The 18,757-nt window shown below is 39.6% G+C and overlaps 1 protein-coding gene across 3 annotated transcripts in view; it reads left to right on the top strand.

Moving 5' to 3' along the window:
* fgf12b (fibroblast growth factor 12b) overlaps positions 1 to 18,757 on the top strand; it is a 54,975-nt gene that overhangs the window by 31,021 nt on the left and 5,197 nt on the right. For all 3 annotated transcript variants that reach the window (XM_089121546.1, XM_089121545.1, XM_089121544.1), the window contains exons 2-3: positions 4,011 to 4,121; positions 13,743 to 13,846. In XM_089121546.1, coding sequence (XP_088977672.1) covers positions 4,011 to 4,121; positions 13,743 to 13,846 — 215 coding nt within the window. The remainder of the gene's footprint in view (positions 1 to 4,010; positions 4,122 to 13,742; positions 13,847 to 18,757) is intronic.

Below are 18,757 nucleotides of genomic sequence, written 5' to 3'. Positions count from 1 at the left end.
GGGATAGTGACCAGTGTGTGTGTGTGTGTGTGTGTTTCAGATCCTCAGTTGAAGGGGATAGTGACCAGTGTGTGTGTGTGTGTTTCAGATCCTCAGTTGAAGGGGATAGTGACCAGTGTGTGTGTGTGTGTGTGTGTTTCAGATCCTCAGTTGAAGGGGATAGTGACCAGTGTGTGTGTGTGTGTGTGTTTCAGATCCTCAGTTGAAGGGGATAGTGACCAGTGTGTGTGTGTGTGTGTGTGTTTCAGATCCTCAGTTGAAGGGGATAGTGACCAGTGTGTGTGTGTGTGTGTGTTTCAGATCCTCAGTTGAAGGGGATAGTGACCAGTGTGTGTGTGTGTGTGTGTGTGTGTGTGTTTCAGATCCTCAGTTGAAGGGGATAGTGACCAGTGTGTGTGTGTGTGTGTGTGTGTGTTTCAGATCCTCAGTTGAAGGGGATAGTGACCAGTGTGTGTGTGTGTGTGTGTTTCAGATCCTCAGTTGAAGGGGATAGTGACCAGTGTGTGTGTTTGTGTGTGTTTCAGATCCTCAGTTGAAGGGGATAGTGACCAGTGTGTGTGTGTGTGTGTGTGTGTTTCAGATCCTCAGTTGAAGGGGATAGTGACCAGTGTGTGTGTGTGTGTGTGTTTCAGATCCTCAGTTGAAGGGGATAGTGACCAGTGTGTGTGTGTGTGTTTCAGATCCTCAGTTGAAGGGGATAGTGACCAGTGTGTGTGTGTGTGTGTGTGTGTGTGTGTGTTTCAGATCCTCAGTTGAAGGGGATAGTGACCAGTGTGTGTGTGTGTGTGTGTTTCAGATCCTCAGTTGAAGGGGATAGTGACCAGTGTGTGTGTGTGTGTGTGTGTGTGTGTGTGTTTCAGATCCTCAGTTGAAGGGGATAGTGACCAGTGTGTGTGTGTGTGTGTGTGTTTCAGATCCTCAGTTGAAGGGGATAGTGACCAGTGTGTGTGTGTGTGTTTCAGATCCTCAGTTGAAGGGGATAGTGACCAGTGTGTGTGTGTGTGTGTGTGTGTGTTTCAGATCCTCAGTTGAAGGGGATAGTGACCAGTGTGTGTGTGTGTGTGTGTTTCAGATCCTCAGTTGAAGGGGATAGTGACCAGTGTGTGTGTGTGTGTTTCAGATCCTCAGTTGAAGGGGATAGTGACCAGTGTGTGTGTGTGTGTGTGTTTCAGATCCTCAGTTGAAGGGGATAGTGACCAGTGTGTGTGTGTGTGTGTGTGTTTCAGATCCTCAGTTGAAGGGGATAGTGACCAGTGTGTGTGTGTGTGTTTCAGATCCTCAGTTGAAGGGGATAGTGACCAGTGTGTGTGTGTGTGTGTGTGTTTCAGATCCTCAGTTGAAGGGGATAGTGACCAGTGTGTGTGTGTGTGTGTGTTTCAGATCCTCAGTTGAAGGGGATAGTGACCAGTGTGTGTGTGTGTGTGTGTGTGTGTGTTTCAGATCCTCAGTTGAAGGGGATAGTGACCAGTGTGTGTGTGTGTGTGTGTGTGTTTCAGATCCTCAGTTGAAGGGGATAGTGACCAGTGTGTGTGTGTGTGTGTGTTTCAGATCCTCAGTTGAAGGGGATAGTGACCAGTGTGTGTGTTTGTGTGTGTTTCAGATCCTCAGTTGAAGGGGATAGTGACCAGTGTGTGTGTGTGTGTGTGTGTGTTTCAGATCCTCAGTTGAAGGGGATAGTGACCAGTGTGTGTGTGTGTGTGTGTTTCAGATCCTCAGTTGAAGGGGATAGTGACCAGTGTGTGTGTGTGTGTTTCAGATCCTCAGTTGAAGGGGATAGTGACCAGTGTGTGTGTGTGTGTGTGTGTGTGTGTGTGTTTCAGATCCTCAGTTGAAGGGGATAGTGACCAGTGTGTGTGTGTGTGTGTGTTTCAGATCCTCAGTTGAAGGGGATAGTGACCAGTGTGTGTGTGTGTGTGTGTGTGTGTGTGTTTCAGATCCTCAGTTGAAGGGGATAGTGACCAGTGTGTGTGTGTGTGTGTGTGTTTCAGATCCTCAGTTGAAGGGGATAGTGACCAGTGTGTGTGTGTGTGTGTGTGTGTTTCAGATCCTCAGTTGAAGGGGATAGTGACCAGTGTGTGTGTGTGTGTGTGTTTCAGATCCTCAGTTGAAGGGGATAGTGACCAGTGTGTGTGTTTGTGTGTGTTTCAGATCCTCAGTTGAAGGGGATAGTGACCAGTGTGTGTGTGTGTGTGTGTGTGTTTCAGATCCTCAGTTGAAGGGGATAGTGACCAGTGTGTGTGTGTGTGTGTGTTTCAGATCCTCAGTTGAAGGGGATAGTGACCAGTGTGTGTGTGTGTGTGTGTGTGTGTGTGTGTTTCAGATCCTCAGTTGAAGGGGATAGTGACCAGTGTGTGTGTGTGTGTGTGTGTTTCAGATCCTCAGTTGAAGGGGATAGTGACCAGTGTGTGTGTGTGTGTGTGTGTTTCAGATCCTCAGTTGAAGGGGATAGTGACCAGTGTGTGTGTGTGTGTTTCAGATCCTCAGTTGAAGGGGATAGTGACCAGTGTGTGTGTGTGTGTGTGTGTGTGTTTCAGATCCTCAGTTGAAGGGGATAGTGACCAGTGTGTGTGTGTGTGTGTGTTTCAGATCCTCAGTTGAAGGGGATAGTGACCAGTGTGTGTGTGTGTGTGTGTTTCAGATCCTCAGTTGAAGGGGATAGTGACCAGTGTGTGTGTGTGTGTGTGTGTGTGTGTGTTTCAGATCCTCAGTTGAAGGGGATAGTGACCAGTGTGTGTGTGTGTGTGTGTGTTTCAGATCCTCAGTTGAAGGGGATAGTGACCAGTGTGTGTGTGTGTGTTTCAGATCCTCAGTTGAAGGGGATAGTGACCAGTGTGTGTGTGTGTGTGTGTGTTTCAGATCCTCAGTTGAAGGGGATAGTGACCAGTGTGTGTGTGTGTGTGTGTTTCAGATCCTCAGTTGAAGGGGATAGTGACCAGTGTGTGTGTGTGTGTGTGTGTGTGTGTGTTTCAGATCCTCAGTTGAAGGGGATAGTGACCAGTGTGTGTGTGTGTGTGTGTGTGTTTCAGATCCTCAGTTGAAGGGGATAGTGACCAGTGTGTGTGTGTGTGTGTGTTTCAGATCCTCAGTTGAAGGGGATAGTGACCAGTGTGTGTGTTTGTGTGTGTTTCAGATCCTCAGTTGAAGGGGATAGTGACCAGTGTGTGTGTGTGTGTGTGTGTGTTTCAGATCCTCAGTTGAAGGGGATAGTGACCAGTGTGTGTGTGTGTGTTTCAGATCCTCAGTTGAAGGGGATAGTGACCAGTGTGTGTGTGTGTGTGTGTGTGTGTGTGTGTTTCAGATCCTCAGTTGAAGGGGATAGTGACCAGTGTGTGTGTGTGTGTGTGTTTCAGATCCTCAGTTGAAGGGGATAGTGACCAGTGTGTGTGTGTGTGTGTGTGTGTGTGTGTTTCAGATCCTCAGTTGAAGGGGATAGTGACCAGTGTGTGTGTGTGTGTGTGTGTTTCAGATCCTCAGTTGAAGGGGATAGTGACCAGTGTGTGTGTGTGTGTGTGTGTTTCAGATCCTCAGTTGAAGGGGATAGTGACCAGTGTGTGTGTGTGTGTTTCAGATCCTCAGTTGAAGGGGATAGTGACCAGTGTGTGTGTGTGTGTGTGTGTGTGTGTTTCAGATCCTCAGTTGAAGGGGATAGTGACCAGTGTGTGTGTGTGTGTGTGTTTCAGATCCTCAGTTGAAGGGGATAGTGACCAGTGTGTGTGTGTGTGTGTGTGTGTGTGTGTTTCAGATCCTCAGTTGAAGGGGATAGTGACCAGTGTGTGTGTGTGTGTGTGTGTTTCAGATCCTCAGTTGAAGGGGATAGTGACCAGTGTGTGTGTGTGTGTGTGTGTTTCAGATCCTCAGTTGAAGGGGATAGTGACCAGTGTGTGTGTGTGTGTGTGTTTCAGATCCTCAGTTGAAGGGGATAGTGACCAGTGTGTGTGTGTGTGTGTGTGTGTTTCAGATCCTCAGTTGAAGGGGATAGTGACCAGTGTGTGTGTGTGTGTGTGTTTCAGATCCTCAGTTGAAGGGGATAGTGACCAGGCTCTTCAGTGAGCAGGGTTTCTACTTGCAGATGCAGCCGGACGGAACCGTCGTTGGGAGTAAAGATGAAAACAGCGACTACAGTGAGTCTCTCTCTCTTTCTGTTCCTCCGTGTCTCAAACTCATATGCTCTGAAACCCCTTGGTCTGGAGCAACAGCTCAGAGAAATCTTAATGTACTCTTACATTTTGCATGGGTTAATAAAGAAATATATATATATATTAGTGCTGTCAAACGATTAAAATATTTAATCGCGATTAATCGCATTAATGTCATAGTTAACTCGCGATTAATCGCACATTTGTATCTATTCTAAATGTCTTTTGATTTCTTTTTGTCACATTATTTTTTTCTCATTTTAATGCTCTTGTCAACATGGAAAAGTGGATTGGCTTGTTTAGTGCAAATGGTTTTTTTAATTATTATTATTGAAAATAACATTGGAATAGTGTTCAATTTCACACTAACATATGCAAATAATCTCTCACACAATGTAACACTGTCTATCAATAAAAGTAGGGCTAGGTAATAAATATCGATTTCTCGATATTAATCGATTCTCATTTTTACGAACCGATATCGAATCTTAAATCTCAAGAATCGATTAGTCATCCTGTTTCATTTGAATGAATGGGATATTGTATCGCGGCCGCGCGCATAAAAAAAATCGCAATAATCTTTGTCCTTTGTTACTATTGATATGAAACAAAGTCTCAATTTTCAAATTACATAAATTTTCTTTAGAAATTCAAAAAGATAAATAGCGTTTTGGCGCTGTGGCGTGAGATCGCTCTGGAGAAGCAGCAGCGCTGATCTCACTTCCGGCTTAATAATACCAGTTAAACATGAATGAGCATCTGAAAGTGTGTTAAAGATAGACTACAACTTATCTAAATCCGTATCATGTCACATTGATTCGCTCAATCAGCATTTCAACCGTGGAAAGACGTCAGTTAAACAGCTTGAAATCAATGTATCGTCATATTTACCTCAGAAAACCCACATAAACTCGTTAGTCAGCTAGAAAAAATAACTCTAGAGAGGAGCATTTTGCTAAATATATACACCATATTACATATGCATTATAATCTTATATTAGTTTACAGCCCATAGTTTACAGCATTAGTTAAGAGATTTGATTCCCTTGAGAAAAAAATGCCATTTATTGAAATAATCAAAATAATCGATATTGAATCGAATCGAAATCGAATCGAATTGCAAGCGTGTGAATCCGAATCGAATTGTGAAATTTGTCTCAATACCCAGCCCTAAATAAAAGGGTGAAAAAAATACTGACGAGGTCCTAATATTGGCGAGGGGGTGGAGAATTCGCATCATCGGTGTGTGTGTGTGTGTGCTTGGTCATCATCAAGTGGTGTTTCAGACTGGACGTTCTGCGATGATGATCGCTCAGTTCAAAACGACAAAACACAGATCACTTGGTCTTGTTAATGGGACAATTTGGCAACTTTTTAAAAGTAAACTTTCCATTTAGTATCTTAGGGCATCCATTTCGGCGTCTCGCGCTCGTCATCCACTCAAAACGTTACCTCGCAAGCCGAAACGAGTGTGTGCGCAACAAAACGAACCCATTCATTTCAATGACTTGCGCTGCGCGAGGACGTTTTGTTGCTTCTTCGACCAAAGCGCAAGCAGATCTAGCTAGACCGTAAACGAAACAGGCACCCCGCAAACACACGTTTCGGCTTGCGAGCCGGCTTTGAGTGGATGACTAGCGCGAGACGCCGAAATGGATCAGGAAGCATGCAGTCCTGTTGCAAAAGCATGTGAAAAAACTACAAAGTTTGCTAGGTAAAAAGATTGTTAATGGCGCGATAAAAAAAATTAACGCCGTTAAAAGGGGTTTGCGTTAACGCCGTTAATAACGCGTTAAACTGACAGCCCTAATATATATATATATATATATATATATATATTCTTTGATATTTCTTATCCACAAGTTTCCTACGCCCCATGAGGCCTTGCGTCAAAAGTGGGCGCGACTTCCGGTTTGAAGTAAACAAAGCGCTACTTGACATGCTTGACACTCGTTCATTCAACAGTTGACAGTCATTCAAGTTATAGCGATCCAAACTAGCTAACGATGTGGGAACACAACCTCAACGAAATTAAAAAGGGTGAAATAACAGTACCTTTACCCTCCGCAGTCGTTGATTGGGAGTATTATAATAACATTATTAATAATCAATACTCATCAAGGCATGGTGACAGACAGTTGTGCGAGCTGACAAACAATTAAAATAAAAAATACACACTTAGTCATTGTGCTTTGGAGTTTATTCAAAATTATAAATGAATGTGCTACTTGAATACATTAACTGGCACATTTGGTATTCTGTCAACACAGGCTTTGATCCTGAGTTTAGCTGTAACATCAGTAGTGAACAGCCAAACACATACTGATAGAGTTTATAGTATATTAAGATTTTAAACAAATGTACACAGGAAGATTCGTTGTCTTTTGGGAGGTTGGTGGAAACTTCAGTCGTTGGCAGGATCACTCTGATTTCGTTTTCAGCTTCTGTTCAAAACAATCACGTTTAAGCCACTGAATTAGTTTAGTCCGGTTATACAAACAAACGCGAACAGCACATGATGTCCCTGAGCTCTGTAACGACATCTCTCATAAAGATTGGCGTCTTTAAATAGTAAAATAATTCTCCGAAAAACAGCTAGCCTCTTCGCTAACTAACACACAAAATACCATTGGAATGCTACTTCCGCCGCGTCACCGGAAGTTTCACCCACTTTATTTTTTACATGAGCGCCCCTCGGAAACTTGTGGATATAATTTTCACATTTTATTGTTAATGTTTTCTTCAAAATGACTCATCGCTATCTTTTGCTTTTTGGATGAAATATGACTCGAGTCGTTGTCACATGCATGTGTGTGTGATCTCGCCTGATCTCACAGTTTGCGTATTTCTCAGATCTACATATGCATTACTGACACACACACACACACTTCTGAGCTCGCTCATCTCCCCAGGGAGCTAGAGAGGGATGTTTCACTTCTAAAGCTCAGGATTTTCGAGCGTTACATCTCCTGTGTTTTGAAGGTGCCCACTCATCTCCTATGAAACGCTTTTGAATTACACGGCCTTCCTTCTTATCTGCATAACTCACATTAGCGAGTCCAACAGGCTTAGACACAGAGTCTTTGTCTGATTCACATGAGACACACATTACTGTGTTCAGCCAGAGATTTAGTGTTAAAGTCAACATGAACCCATTTGACTGCAATAATGTGATGTGTTACACAGAGACACAGGCAATGCCAGCCGGTTTGATTAAAGATTATGAACATTTCTACTTTGAATTTACAGGATCATTCGTAACAAGACCAGTGTGCGTAAAGAAAGTAAATACTTCAGATGTTATCTTGTTAGAAATTAGATTTTTTTAAGCCATGCGGAATTCTAATATAACATAATCAACTGTGGGCAAACATGTTTTTATCTAAAGTGAGAATATGGATCAGTCGGACTGATGAAACACAATACAGCAAGAATCTGGGCGGCTAAATGAAGAATAACTGATGAACAAACTACAGGAGAGAGAGAGTTCAGAGACTTGTGTGTTATTGTGTTACGACAACTAACTTTTGCACTCGGGTTTCCTTCAAAATATGCATGTGTCAGGAAACCAAATGTGTTCTTTTATTGTCATTTAATGCACATTTTTAACATGAAGGAATGAAACTAATTTGACAGCAAATGCATGCGTCAATAAACCAAATGTGTTATTGTTCAGGTCGATGCATGTCAGCAGTTCCACTAACTGTTAATAACTTTTACTTTTATAAGCAAGATGCATTCAGCACACACACTACTGGTCAAAAGTGTGGATTCATTTAGATTTCTAAATGTTTCTGAAAGATTTATTTGATCAAAAATATAGTAATAATAGTTAAATATTATACAGTTTAAAATAACAATTTTCTATGTAAATATATAGTAAAGTGTAATTTATTCCTGTATTTTCAGCATCATTATTCCAGTCTTCAGTATCGCATGATCCTTCAGAAATCACTCTTATATGATGATCTGATGATCAAGAAACATTTATGATTATTATCAGTGTTCATGTCTTTGTGGAAACTGATACATTTTATTTTTCAGGATTCTTTGATGAACAGAAAGTTCAAAAGAACAGCATTCATTTGAAATAGACTATTTTGTAACATTATAAATGTCACCTTTGATCAATTTAATGCATCCTTGATGGATAGAAGTATGAATTTCTTGTATTAATTCCTCACTTACACACATACATGCATCATATGAATATTGCTGTAAGCATGAATTCTCTCTCACGCAAGCACACTCATCCCTCTGATCTCTCCTCCTCCATCCCTCTGTTATCCTGCACTCCTCCGCTGGTACTGTTTTCTCTCTCCTCTGGGTTTTTTCCCTCGTGTCGATTTTTACGGACTTGATCTGAATCAGCAGCAACGAGACGAGTGTTTGAAACCTTCCTCTGATACTTAGTAGATTGAGTTCTCTCTCTCTTATCCTTCATCCCTCCTTAGAGTATCTATCTATCCATCTATCTATATCTTATCTATCTATCTTATCTATCTATCTATCCTGATCTGTAAGAGAGCAACATTTGATCATCAAGATGTTTGTGTCGGTGTGTTTTAGCTCTGTTTAATCTGATCCCGGTGTGTTTTAGCTCTGTTTAATCTGATCCCGGTGTGTTTCAGCTCTGTTTAATCTGATCCCGGTGTGTTTCAGCTCTGTTTAATCTGATCCTGGTGTGTTTCAGCTCTGTTTAATCTGATCCCTGTGTGTTTGTGTCGGTGTGTTTCAGTTCTGTTTAATCTGATCCCGGTGTGTTTCAGCTCTGTTTAATCTGATCCTGGTGTGTTTGTGTCGGTGTGTTTCAACTCTGTTTAATCTGATCCCGGTGTGTTTCAGCTCTGTTTAATCTGATCCCGGTGTGTTTCAGCTCTGTTTAATCTGATCCCGGTGTGTTTCAGCTCTGTTTAATCTGATCCCGGTGTGTTTCAGCTCTGTTTAATCTGATTCCGGTGTGTTTCAGCTCTGTTTAATCTGATCCCGGTGTGTTTCAGCTCTGTTTAATCTGATCCCGGTGTGTTTCAGCTCTGTTTAATCTGATCCCAGTGTGTATCAGCTCTGTTTAATCTGATCCCGGTGTGTTTCAGTGCTGTTTAATCTGATCCCGGTGTGTTTCAGTTCTGTTTAATCTGATCCCTGTGTGTTTGTGTCGTGTGTTTCATCTCTGTTTAATCTGATCCCGGTGTGTTTCAGCTCTGTTTAATCTGATCCCGGTGTGTTTCAGTTCTGTTTAATCTGATCCCGGTGTGTTTCAGTTCTGTTTAATCTGATCCCTGTGTGTTTGTGTCGGTGTGTTTCAGTTCTGTTTAATCTGATCCCGGTGTGTTTCAGCTCTGTTTAATCTGATCCCGGTGTGTTTCAGTTCTGTTTAATCTGATCCCTGTTTGTTTGTGTTGTGTGTTTCAGCTCTGTTTAATCTGATCCCGGTGTGTTTCAGCTCTGTTTAATCTGATCCCGGTGTGTTTCAGCTCTGTTTAATCTGATCCCGGCGTGTTTCAGCTCTGTTTAATCTGATCCTGGTGTGTTTCAGCTCTGTTTAATCTGATCCCTGTGTGTTTGTGTTGTGTGTTTCAGCTCTGTTTAATCTGATCCCGGTGTGTTTCAGCTCTGTTTAATCTGATCCCGGTGTGTTTCAGCTCTGTTTAATCTGATCCCGGTGTGTTTCAGCTCTGTTTAATCTGATCCTGGTGTGTTTCAGCTCTGTTTAATCTGATCCCTGTGTGTTTGTGTTGTGTGTTTCAGCTCTGTTTAATCTGATCCCGGTGTGTTTCAGCTCTGTTTAATCTGATCCCGGTGTGTTTCAGCTCTGTTTAATCTGATCCCGGTGTGTTTGTGTCGGTGTGTTTCAGCTCTGTTTAATCTGATCCCGGCGTGTTTCAGCTCTGTTTAATCTGATCCTGGTGTGTTTCAGCTCTGTTTAATCTGATCCCGGTGTGTTTCAGCTCTGTTTAATCTGATCCCGGTGTGTTTGTGTCGGTGTGTTTCAGCTCTGTTTAATCTGATCCCGGCGTGTTTCAGCTCTGTTTAATCTGATCCTGGTGTGTTTCAGCTCTGTTTAATCTGATCCCAGTGTGTTTGTGTCGTATGTATCAGCTCTGTTTAATCTGATCCCGGTGTGTTTCAGCTCTGTTTAATCTGATCCCAGTGTGTTTGTGTCGTATGTATCAGCTCTGTTTAATCTGATCCCGGTGTGTTTCAGTTCTGTTTAATCTGATCCCAGTGTGTTTGTGTCGTATGTATCAGCTCTGTTTAATCTGATCCCAGTGTGTTTCAGCTCTGTTTAATCTGATCCCAGTGTGTTTGTGTCGTATGTATCAGCTCTGTTTAATCTGATCCCGGTGTGTTTCAGCTCTGTTTAATCTGATCCCAGTGTGTTTCAGCTCTGTTTAATCTGATCCCGGTGTGTTTCAGTTCTGTTTAATCTGATCCCGGTGTATTTGTGTCGGTGTGTTTCAGCTCTGTTTAATCTGATCCCAGTGTGTTTCAGCTCTGTTTAATCTGATCCCAGTGTGTTTCAGTTCTGTTTAATCTGATCCCGGTGTGTTTCAGCTCTGTTTAATCTGATCCCGGTGTGTTTCAGCTCTGTTTAATCTGATCCCGGTGTGTTTCAGTTCTGTTTAATCTGATCCCGGTGTATTTGTGTCGGTGTGTTTCAGCTCTGTTTAATCTGATCCCGGTGTGTTTCAGTTCTGTTTAATCTGATCCTGGTGTCTTTGTGTCGGTGTGTTTCAGCTCTGCTTAATCCGATTCCGGTGTGTTTCAGCTCTGTTTAATCCGATTCCGGTGTGTTTCAGTTCTGTTTAATCTGATCCCGGTGTGTTTCAGCTCTGTTTAATCTGATCCCGGTGTGTTTGTGTCGGTGTGTTTCAGCTCTGTTTAATCTAAACCCGGTGTGTTTCAGCTAGGGATGGGTACCGAAACCCGGTATTAAACGGGCCCCGGTACTGAATTTTGAAAGACCGCTGTATCGATAAGCTCGGACGTTACCGGTTCTGCTGTCGGTACTGGAGAAATTAAGTAAATACACGCAAGTTGGGCTACTATTTATTATTCCTATAAAGACGTTATCTCGAACATGTTTATATCACCAGCCATTTCTATATATAAACTATATTTTAATTAAACCATATGTCTGTGATGCAAATTTGCGATTCGCAGTTCAGAAGAGAGAGAGAAGAGAGAGAGAGCGATCTCTCACGCAAAGCCACAGCACGCGCAACACGACAGCCCTTGCTTAATGAGTGACAATGAGGACAGAACTAAACATCCAACGTGGTTACACTTTAGATCTGGGGTATTATTCTAATATATTTTGTATTTCGGCTTCCAAAGATTATAAAAAGAAGATATTTGAGATAAAACCGTTAAAAAACGAAACGATCTGTCCAGCTTAACTTCCTTTACTTCACAGCACTGCGAAGCGCTGTCAGTTCTTCCTAAAACCCAAACGTAACCGTCAGAATCAGCACGATCGGCGATTGTTGCAAAGTGCTGTCTTCTACTGTTGCAAGATCAAGAAAATGGCTATTAAAAACACAAAAACCTGCGCAAGAGACGCTCTCCACAAGGCGGTGCACGCTCCGAAACGGACTGCAACGAGACATGAAAAGTAACCTATATACTTGGGCTTTGTGCGTCCTTAACTATCAAATATACATACAAATGTCAAAATGACCAGCTCTGAGATTCACTTAAACACAGTTTATTCACTTAAACACAATTATGTCTTAAACCAAACTGACGTAAATAATAGGGAGAAAATGATGGTGCATCAGTCCCCATTATCTGCACTCGGTCTTAAAGGGGCAGCAGTCTAATAGCCTAAACCTGCTGACGATTCAGCCATTAATGCAAATCAAACAACAAAAGGCAGAGAAAATCACTCACAGCCTTTGAATGAGTAACTTTAGATTTAATAAGCATTATTCTATCTATGATAAACTACAGTGCTATTTTATATTTGATGAATAGGTTTCTTTTCAGACAGAAACAATTACCTGACAAGATATGTTAGTAGACCTTCCTGAAATTAAAGCACTTTGTATATAATTTGTACCTTTGATTAATTGTATTCTTGTGTTTGTACTTGTTTTTTTTTCTTATGTGTCCTTTTTGTATAAACAAAAAAAGCCTGCACATTGCTGCATAACAAAAATATATTTTTCTTCGTTTTGCTTTTTATATTTTACATTTCAAAATATAAAGTTTAATTATGTTCTTAATTCTTAAAAAAAAAAAAAAAAAAAAAAAAACACCAAAAAGAACCGATAAGAATACCGTTAAAGTACCGGATCGATAAGCGGTATCGGTAAGAGTAGTAATACCGATAAAACCTTAACGATACCCATCCCTAGTTTCAGCTCTGTTTAATCTGATCCCGGTGTGTTTCAGCTCTGTTTAATCTGATCCCGGTCTATTTGTGTCGGTGTGTTTCAGCTCTGTTTAATCTGATCCTGGTGTGTTTGTGTCGGTGTGTTTCAGCTCTGTTTAATCTGATCCCGGTGTGTTTCAGCTCTGTTTAATCTGATCCTGGTGTGTTTGTGTCGGTGTGTTTCAGCTCTGTTTAATCTGATCCTGGTGTGTTTCAGCTCTGTTTAATCTGATCCCAGTGTGTTTGTGTTGGTGTGTTTCAGCTCTGTTTAATCTGATCCCGGTGTGTTTGTGTCGGTGTGTTTCAGCTCTGTTTAATCTGATCCCGGTGTGTTTCAGCTCTGTTTAATCTGATCCCGGTGTGTTTCAGCTCTGTTTAATCTGATCCCGGTGTTTTTCAGCTCTGTTTAATCTGATCCCGGTGTGTTTCAGTTCTGTTTAATCTGATCCTGGTGTGTTTCAGCTCTGTTTAATCTAAACCCGGTGTGTTTCAGCTCTGTTTAATCTGATCCTGGTGTGTTTCAGCTCTGTTTAATCTGATCCTGGTGTGTTTCAGTTCTGTTTAATCTGATCCTGGTGTGTTTCAGCTCTGTTTAATCTGATCCCGGTGTGTTTCAGCTCTGTTTAATCTGATCCCGGTGTGTTTCAGTTCTGTTTAATCTGATCCCGGTGTGTTTCAGTTCTGTTTAATCTGATCCTGGTGTGTTTCAGTTCTGTTTAATCTGATCCTGGTGTGTTTCAGCTCTGTTTAATCTGATCCCGGTGTGTTTCAGTTCTGTTTAATCTGATCCCGGTGTGTTTCAGTTCTGTTTAATCTGATCCCGGTGTGTTTCAGCTCTGTTTAATCTGATCCTGGTGTGTTTCAGTTCTGTTTAATCTGATCCTGCTGTGTTTCAGCTCTGTTTAATCTGATCCCGGTGTGTTTCAGTTCTGTTTAATCTGATCCCGGTATGTTTCAGTTCTGTTTAATCTGATCCCGGTGTGTTTGTGTCGTATGTTTCAGCTCTGTTTAATCTGATCCTGGTGTGTTTGTGTCGGTGTGTTTCAGCTCTGTTTAATCTGATCCCGGTGTGTTTCAGTTCTGTTTAATCTGATCCCGGTGTGTTTCAGCTCTGTTTAATCTGATCCCGGTGTGTTTCAGCTCTGTTTAATCTGATCCCGGTGTGTTTGTGTCGGTGTGTTTCAGCTCTGTTTAATCTGATCCCGGTGTGTTTGTGTCGTATGTTTCAGCTCTGTTTAATCTGATCCCGGTGGGTTTGCGGGTCGTGGCGATTCAGGGTGTGAAGGCTGGACTCTACGTAGCCATGAATGCAGAGGGTTTCCTGTACTCCTCGGTAAGAAAACACTCCTCACATCTGTGTGTGTGTGTATCATGTTTGTTTTATCTGAAATTCCCATTTTTCATGTGATTATACAATCTGTTTTGTTTCTTTTCTCTGTAGCATTTGTCAGGGTATGTACTATTATGCAATTTTGGTGTAGTGTGTATGTGTGTGTGTCTTTTTGTGTGTTTTTAAGTGAGTGTATGTGTGTGGCTCTTGTTGTGTATTTGTAAGTGAGTGTGTGAGTGTGTGTGTGTGTGTGTGTGTGTGTTTTGGAAAGCAGGACAGACTGTCATTGTATACGGTTGTGGTGTTGTGTACAGGATGCAATGTGTAATATTCTGTGTAATTTTCTAATATTCCTGAATATTGATAGATGCAACATAAACAGAAATAATATGCTGTTTGCACTACATTTAAAGGGGGGGGTTGACTGCTTTTTTCTTTGCATGATTGTGTTTTTGGGGTGCAATATAACATGTATTCGTGGTTTTTCTTTTTTTAAAAGTCTTATTTTTCATAAACTTCACGTTTATTTTCAGCCGCGCTCTCCTCTGTCCTCGAACGAGTGGTTCACTTCCTGATTCTATGAAACCGCTCCCTCAGAAAGGGTCAGTGGGCTCAGATTGGTTAGTTTGGGCCGGTGTGTTGTGATTGGCTAAACTGTCGCTCACGTTGTCCGGAAGGTTAACGCCCATTACCTTTACGGGCGAAACGTGCATGTCATGAGCTCCGGTCCAGATGTAAATAATGGCGTCGAACTGCAGTATCAGTTTGAGGCAGAATCAGACCAAGAAAGCTGCGATGGAGAGTCAAACAGAACCACACCACACACGGCTCTTACTAAACGTTTCTGAATGATAATTTGCTACATTTTTAACTTTATACACGTTTGTTTTACACAATAGCATCTGACTGGCAACGATAGCAACTGACTGGCTACTAATGTTAAACACAAACAGCGTTGGCATTGGCAAGTTTACGTTCTTGATCAAATCGAAAATAACGTCATAAAACATATATACATGAAAAATACATTTACAACATTAGTACTTATACAAAATTCATGTCCATAATGTTTGTACGCGTTTGTCGTAGACACAAAATAGCATAACTAGTAGTAGCCTAGTGGCTATAAAGCCAGCGCTGGCATTTGAAAAAAAAATAAAACACAAGGCTACGTCTGGAATTAATGCTAATACATTTAAAATGAAGTCTTAGCCTACTTACAGGTTGTGGCCCAACAACTGCTGCCTCTGGTTTTAAAGTCAGAACTGCTTCACGTATTAGTAACAGTTTCTTGTTGAATCCGGTGTTGAATTTGTGGAGATTCTGGAAGCTGTCTTCCGTAAAATGCGCAGCACAGAGAGCTAAATTACGATCGTCACTTTCAGGAACATAATCAAACATAAAGTGTATCCATTGTTGACGAAGTACAGCGTCCGTGGGAATCTAGAACACAGAAGACCTGACAGCTGCGTGAACAACACACTGGACAGCTGCATATGCGCATGCCCTTTTTTGCATGAAAAAGTGATGAAAAAATAGTGATGAAATAGTGATGAAAAAAGGTAGTAGTCCCAATCGAGTCGTTTTTGTACACTGTAAAAAATATTTTCAAGATTTGTTATCACAACATATTTTCTTTTGTCAAATCAACTTTATTATAATTTATTTAGTTGAGATAACGTATTATTTTGAGTTTCTGATGGTTAAATTAATCTCCTTCATTGTATTAACTCACTTTTTCCAGTTCAATCAACTTAAAATTTTAAGGCAACCCAGGTTACTTACTTTTTTAAGTTAAACCAACAATATTTTTTACAGTGTAGTAATCACAACATTTTTTCTTTCGTCAAATCAACTTAAATAATTTATTTAGTTCAGATAACATATAATTTTGAGTTTCTGGTGGTTAAATTAATCTCCTTCATTGTATTAACTCACTTTTTCCAGTTCAATCAACTTAAAATTTTAAGGCAACCAGGTTACTTACTTTTTTATATACTATACTATACTTCAATATACTTCCTGATTTTTAAAAGACGATATCTCTGCTTACACTGAACTTTCAGCGCTGCAACTTTGCAGATACTGTTCATGCACCAACAGCAACATATAACATAATACATACTATTCAAAATGATAAAAGTTAAATCGCAATCAACCCCCCCTTTAAAATATCTGCATTGGTGGTCAAAGTGAAAACTGCTTTTGCAAACAATGTCGACTAATATGCACTTAGTGAAACATTATAAGTAGTGAAAGCAAAAACTGATAAAAATTAGAGATGCCCAAATATCGGCCGAAATATGTTACTTTTTAATGTTATCATTATCGGTCCGATAAGAAATTGACTTTTGTTTTTGTAATCAGGCTCCCAAAAAGTATATAAAAATTTGGATTTAGATTTATCAGCAAATATATCGGTTATTGGCGAAATATCGGTTATCGGTATCGGCCAAAATTTTCATATCGGTGCATCCCTAATAAAAATGTATACTTTGAATGCAGTGTAATTTGCTTTGGATAAAATGAAAATAAAATTCGCAGTCAGTGGAAATAGACACGGCCTTTATTTCAAGAGATTTTTAATTCTGCTCTAAAAACTAGCTAGCTGCTGCCTATCTAGACAACAAGCTAAGCTTTCACTCTTGAAGATAAGATGGCATGTACTGTATCTTTCACAGAGAGGGCAATCCCAGAATGCATTGCGTCGAGCTTAGTAGATAAAAAGAAGATGAAAGGTTAAAGGAATTATAAATGTACTTTCTTCTGTACTAAAAATATTTACGATGAATGTTTTAGCTAGGATGCGTCTTTGTTTTTGTAGCGAGTCTCATGTGGTGTTCGGCTGCCTTTTACGTTTTTGGATGTGTTCAGAGATATATTTTAACACTAGCTTTCTCTGATGTAGCTTAATAGCAAGAACGTTCTGGAAGCGAGAGTCATGTGACGGAGAGAGAGAGAGCGTGAGAGTGAGTCTCTGCTCCTGTCTACATTCATAATTCACAGACTTGTGCTATTAAAGTTTGAAGGATAAGTGTAGCCGCTGAACTACACTGATTCACAAAGAAAGCAAGCAGCGTAACAGTGTTTTAGACACACACACACACACATGTTCGTCTCTGCTTTCGGTGTGCTCTGAACAGTGGGCTTTACGTTTTTAAAATCTCCATTGCTAAACACTCTGAACCCCATCCAGGTCCACTTCTCTGATTTTATATGGCGCTGCACATTTTTAATTTGTTTAATACATAATTTAGGTAATTTGATGATGCTTTCAGAAACTACTTTTTACACAGAATATTCCTTCCACAGAATTTTGCTGATTTTTTTTTATAAACGTCAGCACAAAATATGGGAAAAAAGCATAATTATACTCAAGTGTCATTTCAAGTTTGTTCATAATAAATCGTAATAATTCTGCTTAAAACACAAAAATGTTCAAAGACTGTATATTTATACTAGGGCTGTTAAACGATTAATTAATTATCCAAAATAAAAGTTTGTGTTTACATAATAATTTTTAATATATATCTATATATATATATATATATATATATATATATATATATATATATATATATATGTGTGGGTGCACTGTGTATAAATATTTTATATATATATATATATATATATATATATATATATATATAAAATATTTATACACAGTTCTATATTAATTATATATATATAATTAATATTATATTATTTATTATTATTATTATATATTATATATTATTTATATTATATTAAATATATATTATTATTAATATTATAAAATATAAAATTTATATTATATATAAATATAAATATTTTATATACAAATAATATTTTTTTCTTAAAAATACATGCATGTGTTTATATAAATATATAAAATAATTGGACACAGTGCACCCACATATAATACATAAACACAAACATTTACTTCGGATGTGATTAATCACGATTAATCGTTTGACAGCCCTAGTTTATACATAATTTATGTAAATATACATATTTTATACATAAATAACACATTTACACAAATAATTCCACACCATACACACACATATCATGTAAACCAGCTCTTTATTGAAGAACTTTGAATGAGCCGTTGCAGACGGCAGCTTGATCTTTCATACAGAATGAGCCTGAACTTATTGAATGCATTTTTAATAAAGGTTGTTATGTAACTTTACACATGTCTGTGTGTCGAGATCAGCTGTTCTGGATGTTGTTCTATCTTTGGGGTGAGAAAGTGTTAATGAACTCAGATTCAGTGTGAAAATCATGAACTTCTGCCAAAGTGTGACAGTCTATGCATGTGTGTGTGTAATTGAATGTACCGTGAGGTGATGATAATGCAGCTGTGAAAATAAGAGCCCTTGAGTTTTATGAAGAATTCAACAATGCTGTGTTATAAGTATATTTGTAATAATGTGTTCAACATACACAAGTTCTTGTTTGTGTACTTTGGCATGGGGTGATATTTGTTTAAAATTCACTAGGGATGCACCAATATGAAAATTTTGGCCGATACCGATAACCGATAATTCTTTATATTTGAAAGCCGATAACCGATATATCGGCCGATAAACTTAAATCCAAATTTTGATCTAATTTTGAGAGTCTGATTACAAAAACAAAAGTCTCACAATTAAATCCATGTCCCAAGCGCACAATTATAATGATGTTCTCATTATATTGTTGTATAGCCGATATGACAGATTTGCGTCGCACATGTTGTACCGAACCGTATTTTCATTTTTTTAAGAGATTTCAATCATATTTCAAGAAATTCAAAAACATAAACAGTTCTCAACAAGTGTCTCAGCTGAAGGGAATAATACATTATTTATCGGCTTTAATATATCGGACACATTTTCTTACCAGGCCGATAACGATAACATTAAAAATGAACATATATCGGCCGATACC

This window comes from Pimephales promelas, chromosome 16, assembly GCF_988280905.1.
Source record: "Pimephales promelas chromosome 16, fPimPro1.hap1.1, whole genome shotgun sequence".
NCBI classification, from domain to species: domain Eukaryota; kingdom Metazoa; phylum Chordata; class Actinopteri; order Cypriniformes; family Leuciscidae; genus Pimephales; species Pimephales promelas.
This window is presented reverse-complemented; position numbering and strand designations above follow the sequence as displayed.